The 13,538-nt window shown below is 45.8% G+C and overlaps 1 protein-coding gene across 1 annotated transcript; it reads left to right on the forward strand.

The window, feature by feature from the left end:
• Positions 1 to 1,332: 1,332 nt before the first annotated feature.
• On the forward strand, positions 1,333 to 2,700 carry LOC306916361 (kelch domain-containing protein 3-like; the record flags this gene model as incomplete). Its single annotated transcript, XM_079494194.1, has 2 exons — positions 1,333 to 2,291; positions 2,667 to 2,700. The coding sequence occupies 2 exons, from the start codon at positions 1,333 to 1,335 to the stop codon at positions 2,698 to 2,700; spliced, it is 993 nt and encodes a 330-aa protein (XP_079350320.1).
• Positions 2,701 to 13,538: the final 10,838 nt, after the last annotated feature.

The raw sequence follows: 13,538 nt of genomic DNA on the forward strand, positions 1-13,538 counted from the left end.
CAGTAGTGACGACCTAGTCTTCTGGCCAATGGGACAGCAGGCAACGGCATGAACCGTCACACCATGGTCCATGGCTGCCTCTCTAGACTTTCATGGCCCGCAGTGACGACCTAGTCCTCTGGCCAATGGCACAGCAAGCAACAACCCCTCGTCTGCACGCCATGAACAGCCCAAACATACACGCTCCGACACTAGGCATGTGGAAATTAAACGACAGCCATGTGGACATTAACCATGCATCACTTTTATTTCTTAACCTGGACAAATGCGTGTTGTCCGTCTATTACATCACATGGCTCAGTTTACATGTGCTGTTTGTGCTATGTGCATACATCTTTGATACTTCATTAACGAGCCACTTTGTGAGCTTGTAGGTCTGCTATTTACAATAGAACATCTACAAGCTCACTCACTGCACCACCAAACCCCAGAACTATTTGTGGCCATCGGGATTGTCTCCTCATCCATTCACAGCTTGTCCATAGCGTGAGCCTCATCCATAGGAATGCTGATGTATCCCATTGGGTACGGGCGGCGGTGGATCAGTGGTAGAGTGGCTGGATGGTAACCGCAAGGTTGCCAGTTCGAACCCGGGCTCCCCCAGAGTTAGTGTCGAAGTGTCCTTGAGCAAGACACTGAACCCCTAATTTCACCTGATGTGCTGGTTGGTGCCTTGCATGGTTTTCGCTGCCATCAGTGTATGAATGTGTGTCTGAATGGGTGAATGTAATACACAATCTATGTAAAGCGCCTTGGATAAAGGCGCTATATAAATGCACCATTTACCGTTGTCTCATGGGGTGCTGAGTGGGTCGAAATCATGATATAACTTTATGCTGTGATAATAACATACAGTAGCAGCAGTACCCTACTATACTATGCCACTGCTGCAGATACATAGCAGCTAATATTGACTATGTCATCATTTCTTCTTTTTGATGTATTATTTAACTTTAAAAACTTTAATTTTAAACTGGAAGTCAAAGGGTTTCTGATTGGGCTGAAATGTTATCCTAATATGGAGATGGCTGATGTCATAGTATAGTGACAATCAACTAATAAACTGATGCTATTCAGAATGAATAACACTTCCTTGTACAGCATGATTCATGACAAAGGGATATCCTAAATTGTCCCTGATTGGCCAACCCTACCCATCGACTTGGATTGGCCAACCTTTGCGTGACAGTTGCATCGCTGTGCCAATATAAGTTGTAGCGCGGGCAACATGACTTGATTCAGTTTAACAGGGTGAAGTTTATTTATATTCTAGTTGAATTATTCCATTTGAAGAAGGTTCCAGTTCATCCACAGTCGTGCTCATCTTTGAAAATGTTCCGCTGGACATTGACCCTGAAAGGAGGACCGAACAAAACCATTGATGCTGCTGTGGCAGTCGACCACAAGGTGTACGTATTCGGATGGCACTGTATCTACATAGGCCAACGTGTAGGGACGGAAGTGTATGTCTTCAACACATTGTCTCTGCACTGGACCAAGTTGCCCCCGGGGAAAAGAGGCCAAGATGACCTTCCCCCCGGGCGCTACTACCACACAGCCGTGCTGGTAGCAGATGGTGTTTACATCTGGGGGGGGTTTCCTCAATGTGACGATCTTTATGTGTTCAATGTGGAGAACCACAGCTGGCTCAAGCCAAAGACTTCTGGGAGCGTTCCAGAGAACAGGTACAACCACTCAGCCTGTGCCTTGGGAAGGACCATGTACATCTATGGAGGAGAAACCCAGTCGACTGGGTTAACTAACAGCATCTACAAGTTGGACACCATCACGATGGTCTGGGCTTTGATCAACGCCAAAGGCACTCCGTCGACCGCTTCGGAAAATCACACCGCCACCATCATTGGGACAAATATGTTTGTATTCGGAGGGCAGGACAAGGGCATCATCAGAGTGTTTGATACGGAGAACAGCTGCTGGCTGCAAATGCAAAATGATGAACACAGTATTACAAAGGGAAGCAGGGATCATAAGGCCTTCGCCTACAATAGAGAGCTGTACATAGTGGGTGGTGACATCTTGAACAAGTCCATCCAGAAGTTCAATCCAGGGACCTTCTCCTGGAAGGCCTTTGAGCCCAAGGGGAAGGCCCCGGTTTGGAAGGATCGAATGTGCTCGTGCATGGTGGGAAGTCGTATTCTCGCCTTTGGAGGTTACGGACACCCAGTCGAAGACGTTTATGTCCTGGACTTCAATCCCAGCCTGAAGACATTATGCAAGCAGGTGGTTATCGAGTACCACATGGAGCAGTCAGAACTCCCACACAACATCAGGTGGGAACTGGCATGCACAATGACTAAAACAGAAGCAGAGATAACTTGCCAACAGTGAGCCCACCCCCAAATAAACAAACAAAAATACACTCAAGCAAATCAATCACTCCACAAACATACTGCTCTGTGGCATAAGGTTCCCTATTTCCCTGAGTCACGTCTACAAGGCAGCACTCGTGCAGTTTGCACCATCGTAACGGTTATGTGTTTTATTGATCTGTTTGATTTAGATTTGTTTATAACATAAACAAATGGATGTGATGAAGCACTGCACGTTGCATGCACCATCACCTGTCGTCCTTCCTATTTCATGCCGTTTCCACGCTGACCGGCGTGGACGCTGATCCAGATTGACCTTTTTCTGCGTGCCAACAGCTACACCTCCAACAGCGCAGGTGGATCTTTGTGAGGGCTCTGTTTCCGTAGAAAGGCTTTCCCTCGTCTAGAGCCAACATTGCATCCATCCGACAGTACCTCTCGTGGTCACCTGTCCTGAGCAGCAGCGGCTATACATTAGGCAACACAGCAACAGCACAGTGAATTGCCTGTAAGGGGGACGGTTTATTTTGTTGTTTGTATTTGGACTCTGCAAGGGATTGGTCTTATAACATCACTACACAACTCTGTGAAAGATGGAGTTTTATAGACAAGCGACGAGCAATCCCTGTGAAATATCAAAGGGCAAGAGGAAATAACCTGACCGATATATGCATTATTTTCGGTCCTGACTTTCAGATGAATATAGACAAATTATTTGAATATTGACAAAACGCTGATGGTTGCAAATCTTTTTTTTTAAACTCTCCTGTAAAGTATGCGGCAGTGGTATGACCATCTATTTGTTGTGTTGCATCACCAATGTGAAGGAATAGAGCATGTCATGTAATAGTTATCCATCCCTTTGTGTCGATTAGGCCTCGCTCACACATGGAAGACAAGACCTGGCGGGAGAGGGGGTGTGAAGAGACAGCCTTGTCTCATGGCTGAGTTCTGCCTTCCCCCCATGAGACAAGGCTGTCTCTTCAAAACCATGTGATTTCCATAGGAAATGAAGAATGGAAGCCGTCTCTTCCCCCCTCCCCCCCAGGACAATCAAGAGACACAGTTTTGTGAGTGAGGCCAGAGGCTGCAGTCACACATAAGAGACATGTGTCTTCTCTGTGTCTAGTGTCTCCTCTATGTAGCAGACAGCTCCAATTCATTTTCAATGGGAGTCTCTTGGTCCCCGTTTAATGGCGGGGAGGGGGGCAGAACACAGGCATCAAACAAGGTTCACTCGCCATTGAAAATGAATTGGAACTGTCTGCTACACAGAGAAGACTTATGTGTGAGCGCAGCCTTAAAGCACGGAATCTGCTTGTGAACCCCAGGGTGTGTTGTGCTCAGTGGGAATTTGGCCGGACCAGCGGTTGTCCACAACCGAACATCTATGAATCTCTGCATCAATCTGTCTGCGCTAGTAATAAGCAGTACTCCACTGAATCTGACGGGTACAACATGTTTTCAACACGTTTTGCATAACCACGGAGCAGTTGTGGAAAACTTTTTTTTTTACTTAAACAAAATTATCAATACTGCAAGGTAGGAATACTTAGTTAATAGTTACTTTGACACCCCCCTCACTTCACACACCCGTGTGAACAAACACCCGTGTGAAGTGAGGGGCGCTCTTATCATCCCACTTCATCATACATCATCTCCTTCCGGCCAATCAGAATTTGCATCCTCACCTTCCTCTTCAAGGTTTGTGTTACGCTCAAAAGTGTCCATTCATTGTGAATGGCATTTAATATTTGTTAGGACAAAATCTTTGTTTAAACACACACACACACACACACACACACACACACACACACACACACACACACACACACACACACACACACACACACACACACACACACACACACACACACACACACACACACGCACCGCACCCTTACTTGTCTGTAACTCTGAGAGTGTGCACATGGACAGTTTGTCATATCCTATTTGTCCGGTCAGAGATGTCTCTATCATTTTACCTCTAGCCTATTCCATGTTTACATGTTATTGTTCATATACTTCTGTGTCATGTCACACTGATTGTATGATTTTCATGGTTAGACAGTACAGTATAGGGTGTTCAATCTGCGATATTAAGGACTTTGTTTATCCTAAGTTCGCCTTATTTACTCAGTTACCGTGGCACAGTGTTTTAATAGCACAGCTGTCGTTCATATCAGGCCAGTGACCTTGTTGCTACCCAGCTAACATGTCCAAGTGGGCCCCATATGGGGTGCATGTGTGCGTATGGGTACCAAGTGGGCATGGGCTAGAACTGGGCAATTATACTGGGTTCCAGGTAGGTTCTATGTGGGCTAAGTGGGCATGGGCTTGAACTGGGCAAATATCGTGGGTTCGATATGGGTTACAGATGGGCCAAGTGGGCGTGGGTTAGAACTGGTCACCCATGTATGGGTCCCTTGTGGGTTATATATGGGCTAAGTGGGCATGGGTTAGAACTGGGCTCCCATGTCTGGGTCCTATATAGGTTACGTATGGGCTAAGTGGGCATGGGTTAGAACTGGTCACCCATCTATGGGTCCCTTGTGGGTTATTTATGGGCTAAGTGGGCGTGGGTTAGAACTGGTCACGCATGTCTGGGTCCTATATAGGTTATGTATGGGCTAAGTGGGCATGGGTTAGAACTGGGCACGCATGTCTGTGTCCCATATGGGTTATATATGGGCTAAGTGGGCATGGGTTAGAACTGGTCACCCATCTATGGGTCCCTTGTGGGTTATATATGGGCTAAGTGGGCGTGGGTTGGACTGGTCATGCATGTATGGGTCCCTTTTGGGTTATATATGGGCTAAGTGGGCATGGGTTAGAACTGGTCATGGATGTATGGGTCCCTTGTGGGTTATATATGGGCTAAGTGGGCATGGTTTAGAACTGGTCACGCATGTCTGGGTCCTATATAGGTTATGTATGGGCTAAGTGGGCATGGGTTAGAACTGGGCACGCATGTCTGTGTCCCATATGGGTTACGTATGGGCTAAGTTGCCATGGGTTAGAACTGGTCACCCATCTATGGGTCCCTTGTGGGTTATATATGGGCTAAGTGGGCGTGGGTTAGAACTGGTCATGCATTTATGGGTCCCTTGTGGGTTATATATGGGCTAAGTGGGCATGGGTTAGAACTGGTCATGCATGTATGGGTCCCTTGTGGGTTATATATGGGCTAAGTGGGCATGGTTTAGAACTGGTCACGCATGCCTGGGTCCTATATAGGTTATGTATGGGCTAAGTGGGCATGGGTTAGAACTGGGCACACATGTCTATGTCCCATATGGGTTACGTATGGGCTAAGTGGGCATGGGTTTGAACTGGTCACCCATCTGTTGGTCCCTTGTGGGTTATATATGGGCTAAGTGAGCGTGGGTTAGAACTGGTCATGCATGTATGGGTCCCTTGTGGGTTATATATGGGCTAAGTGGGCATGGGTTAGAACTGGTCATGCTTGTCTGGGTCCTATATAGGTTATGTATGGGCTAAGTGGGCATGGGTTAGAACTGGGCACGCATGTCTGTGTCCCATATGGGTTACTTATGGGCTAAGTGGGCATGGGTTAGAACTGGTCACGCATGTCTGGGTCCCTTGTGGGTTATATATGGGCCAAGTGGGCATGGGTTAGAACTGGTCACCCATGTCTGGGTCCTATATAGGTTATGTATGGGCTAAGTGGGCATGGGTTAGAACTGGTCATGCATGTATGGGTCCCTTGTGGGTTATATATGGGCTAAGTGGGCATGGTTTAGAACTGGTCACGCATGCCTGGGTCCTATATAGGTTATGTATGGGCTAAGTGGGCATGGGTTAGAACTGGGCACGCATGTCTATGTCCCATATGGGTTACGTATGGGCTAAGTGGGCATGGGTTTGAACTGGTCACCCATCTGTTGGTCCCTTGTGGGTTATATATGGGCTAAGTGAGCGTGGGTTAGAACTGGTCATGCATGTATGGGTCCCTTGTGGGTTATATATGGGCTAAGTGGGCATGGGTTAGAACTGGTCATGCTTGTCTGGGTCCTATATAGGTTATGTATGGGCTAAGTGGGCATGGGTTAGAACTGGGCACGCATGTCTGTGTCCCATATGGGTTACTTATGGGCTAAGTGGGCATGGGTTAGAACTGGTCACGCATGTCTGGGTCCCTTGTGGGTTATATATGGGCCAAGTGGGCATGGGTTAGAACTGGTCACCCATGTCTGGGTCCCATATGGGTTACGTATGGGCTAAGTGGGCATGGGTTAGAACTGGTCACCCATCTATGGGTCCCTTGTGGGTTAAATATGGGCTAAGTGGGCGTGGGTTAGAACTGGTCATGCATGTATGGGTCCCTTGTGGGTTATATATGGGCTAAGTGGGCATGGGTTAGAACTGGTCACGCATGTCTGGGTCCTATATAGGTTATGTATGGGCTAAGTGGGCATGGGTTAGAACTGGGCACGCATGTCTGTGTCCCATATGGGTTACGTAAAAGTGTCACAAATGCACCCAGAAACGATATATTTCCAATGTTTTAAAATAATCAATGGGTATGTATCCCCACTTACTTTTTCGACCCGATTTCAACGGTGGTGGTCTCATCTCTCTACGATGTTAGGAAGTGGGTGTAAACGCCTCCTATCGGTCCCTAGCCCTCGAAACATGTCTGGAAAAACGTGAGACCATTTTCGGACTCAGCACGACGAGCTGAACACGCTGATATGCGTTTCCCAGCACACGGAATTACGGTTCTCTTAATTGGCTAGTTAATTGGTTAGTTTTCGACACGTGATAGCTCGGTAACGATAGGTCCGCCAGCCAAGTAATTTACATGGGCGCGTACAGCACTCCAAGATCTACGCTCCGATTGGTCCGCCATTCTTGTGCGACACCCGTAGCAAGAGTTCTCCAACTCTGACCTGTCATCCACAAGCGTTATAGACATGATAAACCTTAGAGTGTATTGAATGGTGAAATGCTAACCCTAATTTTGAGAACCACACGTCCGTGAGCAGGGAGACACATATTGGCGCGATTGTCGCATGGATAGCTAAGCGTGGATGTAAGGCACGCCCATTTTCGACCCTTGTGGGCGGAGCTATCGCGCGTCAAAGTCTAACCCTAGTTTTCTGAACCGCATGACCGTGTGCGAGGAAACGCATATATGCGTGTGCGCATCATCGAGCCCTACGTGTGGATGTGAGCCACGCCCCTGTGCGACCTTTGTGGGCGGAGTTAACCACTCTTAATTAGGTGTGCTATGGACTTTATCCCTATTTTTAAAAAAGACCACTTGGCCGGACTTACCTTTCCACGCTGAATCCAACGGTACGACATCGGGAAAGTTCCGAAAGGTGGCGCCAAATTTCCCAAAAAACATAATCCCATAGGGAAAGTACTGGGTCCTATATAGGACCCAGACATGAGTGACCAGTTCTAACCCATGTCCACTTAGCCCATACATAACCTATATAGGACCCAGACATGAGTGACCAGTTCTAACCCATGCCCACTTAGCCCATACATAACTTATATAGGACCCAGACATGAGTGACCAGTTCTAACCCATGCCCACTTAGCCCATACATAACCTATATAGGACCCAGACATGAGTGACCAGTTCTAACCCATGCCCACTTAGCCCATACATAACCTATATAGGACCCAGACATGAGTGACCAGTTCTAACCCATGCCCACTTAGCCCATACATACCCTATATAGGACCCAGACATGAGTGACCAGTTCTAACCCATGCCCACTTAGCCCATACATAACCTATATAGGACCCAGACATGAGTGACCATGTCTGGGTCATGTCTGGGTCCTATATAGGTTATGTATGGGCTAAGTGGGCATGGGTTAGACCATGCCCACTTAGCCCATACATAACCTATATAGGACCCAGACATGAGTGACCAGTTCTAACCCATGCCCACTTAGCCCATACATAACCTATATAGGACCCAGACATGAGTGACCAGTTTTAACCCATGCCCACTTAGCCCATACATAACCCATACAGGACCCATACAAGGGTGACCAGTTTTGCCTTGCCAAAAATAACTGAACGTATAAAGGTTTAAGCATGGGATAAGTCGGCTACGCGCCCACACACAGTACCAGCTTTTTTCTTGAAAGTAATGATAAGTGATAAGTGTAAGTGTTCCTTTGATGATCTTGGATGTGAACAACAGTGTATAAAGTCTTGATAGATATGGATGGACGAACAGTCGGACGGACGGACAAAGAGAGAGAGTACCGGCCATTGTATAAAATTGTGTTGCAGATGGAAGCTTTTCATTGATTTCATGAGCTTGTAGAGCTGCTATTCTGGGCAAAATGGGCGGATATTTCCCTAGGGAGGGAATTATGTATAAGATTATTATCGGAAGTAGGCAGCCCATGCACACAAGTCAAACTAGTGAATAGCAGTTAGGCGTGCACATCTTGTGTGCGGGACTATAATGCCTATGTCCAGCGATGTGCTGTGGATATTTCAACTAGTGGGTCTATGTCGCGCACACATGCACACTCACGAGCGATCACCGATTGAAATATCCTCTTAAATGTAGACCTAATATACCCACAATATACTGTATATCAACTGTAATGGGCAAACTTTAGTTTTAGTGTTTAATTATGCATTTACCTTGCAAACGTCATCTCTGAAATTGAAATAGTTTATCATCATAAATCCATCAGCCACCTACAGTACAGTCGACTCGACACAATGGACCTGGCCATCACCATTGATATGCATCCAAGGCCGGTCATTCCTATTGTTTCAAGCTGTGACACAGGTGCGAAAACTCTGAATGGCTGTGCAGGCTTGCGGGCAACGTGCGTCTTCAAACTACTAGGGTGGCCTCCAGGGCAGCCCTATGTACGTCATTCCATTGAGTGATGTCGCAACAGAGAGAGGAGGGAGGGACGGAGAGAGAGGAGAGAGAGAGAGAGAGAGAGAGAGGGAGGGAGGGAGGGAGAGAGAGAGGGAGGGCGGGACAGACAGACAGACAGACAGACAGACAGACAGACAGACAGACAGACAGACAGACAGACAGACAGACAGACAGACAGACAGACAGACAGACAGACAGACAGACATGATTTGGGATGGGATGGGGGAGGAAGGGAGAGAGAGAGAGAGAGAGATGGAGAGAGAGAGATGGAGAGAGAGAGTTCTTTACACTGCATATATAGACCAGTACATGACCTCACCTATAAGTTATATGCAAGCAAATTAGAAGGATAAAAACACAGAAACACAGCGAGGCTCCAAAACCAGATCAGAAAGAGAAGAGCAGTTTGTCATCATTCCCCACTGTACACAATCCTCCCCCCACTTTACACAGAAATCCTCAAGATTGTCCACCATTTTATAGTAGGTATACTTGTCCGGTACAAGTAATAAATCTTTCTGGACAAGGTTATTAAAAGTGTACTTGTCCGGTGGAAAAGTTTGTGACAGATACATTTATTGGAACCCCTCACATCTGAGGTATTATTATTAAATAAAATGTTGAGGATGTATAATTTGCTCTGTCTGGTAATTGTATTATTGTCCACTGCTCTGCCAACTGCAGCAGGCAAATGTGTGTGCATGGCATGTTCTAGTGAGGGAGAGAGAGAGAGAGACTGAGAGGGAGAGAGAGGAGGGGTGGGGGAGGGAGAGAGAGACAGAGATGGGTGGGGGAGGGAGAGAGAGAGAAAGTCAGACAGACAGACAGACAGACAGACAGACAGACAGACAGAAATCCCATACTAATTTGAGGAGGGTGGGATTGTGCCTGTATACATGTCTGATAAATCTGTCAACTAATTAGTTGGATAAATGGTAAATGGTGCATTTATACAGCGCTTTCATCCAAAGCACTTTACATAGATTGTCCCAATACCCATTCATACACCAATGGCGGAGGAAACCATCCAAGGCACCAACCTGCACACCGCAAGCATGCAGTTTAACTGCCCTATAGGGTTCAGTGTCTTGTTCAAGGACACCTCAACACTATCTCTGTGGGAGCCTGAGATCGAACTGGGAACCTCACGGTTCCATCCGGCAGGTTCTACCGGCCATTCTACCCTGAGCGAGAACCACTGCCACCGGGAGGATGCACAGACAAGGTGTGCCTCCCTATTGGTCCGACTGTGCTTAGACCGACACCCTACCCAAAACCCTAACCTAACCCATAACCGCAAGCACGGCGCATGTCGTACCAACGCATGCCGGGAGCGATGGGTGATTTCAGCATGTCGGACCTTTAGTATGTCTGCATGGAACCCACAAAATTTGCCCAGTTCAAGCTCATGATCACTTAGCCCACATAGAACCCACATGGAACCCGGTATAATTGCCCAGTTCTAGCCCATGCCCACTTCGTACCCAGAAAGCCTGCATGTGCAGGGCCCACATGGACATGTTGGCTGGGTGAGGATACGTCCCAGGTGCATCCATGCAATGTTTTTTGTTATATTATTATTATTATTATTATTATTATTATTATTATTATTATTATTATTATTATTATTATTATTATTATTATTATTATTATTATTAATCACACACACAGAGAGAGAGCACAGAACTGATATTAACCATTAATGCCTAAATGCTTTAAAATACATTCAGAATCAATGTTCAATGTTCCTGTGCTGAATGAGAGACGGTTGCAAGGCCACGTGACCGAAAGGCGAAATGTGATTGGTTGCCCTGCGTCTGGTGATATTCCCCCTGACGTCAATTCTGTAGCTCCTCCTCTCTTGTTTGAATCTACAACGCCGGGGGGTCTCTATGTGACGGTCCGCTCCGCAGATTCTTGGATTAAACTAAACCGACATGATCAGTAAAATGTTGTTGGACTAATTATGAAGTAGGCCTAGTACTCGATCTATTCCTCGGATTGAATACACTTTAAGACAGGAGATGAACAGTTGGAGCCAGGAGCAGTGAGTTGCAGTAAGTAGCCTACATTGCAGTTGTTTTTTTCCCTCCATTTTCCCCAGCCAGTATATGCTTGTATAATTTAGAGTGTTGAACAATGTTGTCTGTTCTGTTTGTGTTGATATATTTTTTGGTGCACATGAATGTTATTCAATGAGTAGGCCTATGACTGCAGTGTCAATGCTAATGCTATTGAAATGCTAACCTTTGCTTGCAATGGGCCAGTAGTTGGTTAGCTTAGTTTAGCAGGCTTAAGCTACTAGGCTTGTGTGTGTGTGTGTGTGTGTGTGTGTGTGTGTGTGTGTGTGTGTGTGTGTGTGTGTGTGTGTGTGTGTGTGTGTGTGTGTGTGTGTGTGTGTAGTAGTTGGTTTCTGCGTTCGTGTGCAGCCTCTTCCAGTAAAGATATGTCACGGACCCCTGGGGGGGGGGGGGGGGGGGGGGTCCGCGGACCCCTGGGGGGGTCCGCGACGCATAGCCAGGGGGTCCGCGAAATAATTCAGATTTGTTTTCCTCCTTCCAAAAATTGCCTATATATTTTTGGGGGGCTATTGCATTGGTGTGTGTGTGTGTGTGTGTGTGTGTGTGGCTAGCATTTGGAGATGGATGAGTTCATAGGGTGACTGAATAACAAGTGAGTTCAAATGTATTTCTCAGTGAAGTTTAAGAGCATTAAAGTTCTGTTTAAGTCAGTGGTTCAAGAAGTGGGGTCCTTGAGGGAGTTCAAGGGGGTCCCTAGCTAAAGGATGGATAGTACAGTAACCAAATGGACCCTTACAGGTCTGTAACTCTGAGAGTGTAACAACAAATGGAAACAAACGTACCTTAACATGTCAGTTTGGTTCCATTTGTACCCTCAGAGTTAAATTAAAATGGTGGTCCCAGAGAATTGTGGGTCCTTGAAATAAAATATGGTTGAGGAAATTTGAGAAAATCTTCTCTTATGGGGTGTCAATTTTGGGGGTCCTAGAAGTACAGTAGGCCCAGGCTGTGTTATGAATTTATACAGGGGGTGTGTTTGTCTGTGTGTTTCTTTTGGGTAATTGATTCTTCTCTTTTACTTTTTTTATTTGTCCAAGTAAATTGGAAATGAAGATGTCCAGCCACAAATGACAAGCTGTGGTCTCTGTGTTCATGTCTGGAGTTGTATCCATCATAACATATTATGTTGCATAAGGTGAATTTGAGTTTTTAATTGTTAGTGTAACATTTCTACATGAGACCAGATTCTACAAAATGTCTTCTAAATCCTGACATTGTTTTGAAAAAATAGCAGATCTACAAGCTCGTAGTGTATGAGCTTGCATATATGCTATTTTTCAATAGCTAAAGTATAAAATTATGGTTAATGTGGTTAAATGCTAAAGTCCCAGGTCTTAGTGGGTTAAATGGTGAAGTTTAGCAAAACATTGTATATACACTAGTAAAAGCATGCCACATCATACAGCTGCTATAGAGCGCCCAAGTCCTGACGTCACTCGCTCATCCCCTGGTTCACGGAAGTCATTTCTCTATGGCGAATAACATGGGGTCATCTTAAAATCGTCTCATGTAAGAGTTGTGGTCCAAAAATAAACAAGCTGTCTCGGAGGTGTCAGGGAGGTGTCTCTGTATCGTTTATGATAGTCAGTCACTCGTATATGATAGTCTGTTTCTAGCGAAAATGTAACTAAATTAGCAGCAGTAACAATAGAGTTTTCTCTCAGTCAGTTGATTCTTCATATCTGAGTGTAATGGCCCGGGATGACATATTTATTTTTCAATCACAGTTCTTATATGAGGCGATCAAAATCCCCTTTATGGGGATTACAATGCAAATAAAAAAGTACATGAACCCGTGGATTTGTACCCTCTACCGATATTGACGTCAGACTTTGGTGCTCTATAACTGGAAAGGAAAGGAAGTGCAACAAATCTGAAAATAGGCCACAGTTATCATTTCACATCGTTTTTTTAATATTGTCTAGGCTCCTGAATTTTGTTATTCCACATTGAAAACAAGTTGCCTTTACAAGGTGTACTACAACATATGTGTAATTAAGTAGGCAATGAGATGATAGGCTTATGCTAGCCTATGCCATTCAAAGGTTTGGCATCATATTGCTTTAACTTCCCTTCCCTGTCCCCTTCCCCTGTTTGTGTGCTCTTTCTTGAAGACACATGCAATGTCAGAAGCTCACAAAGGCAGAGACTTCTGCCAATCTGATGTACAGACTGATGCTGAAACTTCCCAAAAGTGACCGAGGAGGTAATGTTGTGTAACAATGGCTGTAG

This window comes from Electrona antarctica (assembly GCF_951216825.1).
Source record: "Electrona antarctica genome assembly, chromosome: 23".
Taxonomy (NCBI): domain Eukaryota; kingdom Metazoa; phylum Chordata; class Actinopteri; order Myctophiformes; family Myctophidae; genus Electrona; species Electrona antarctica.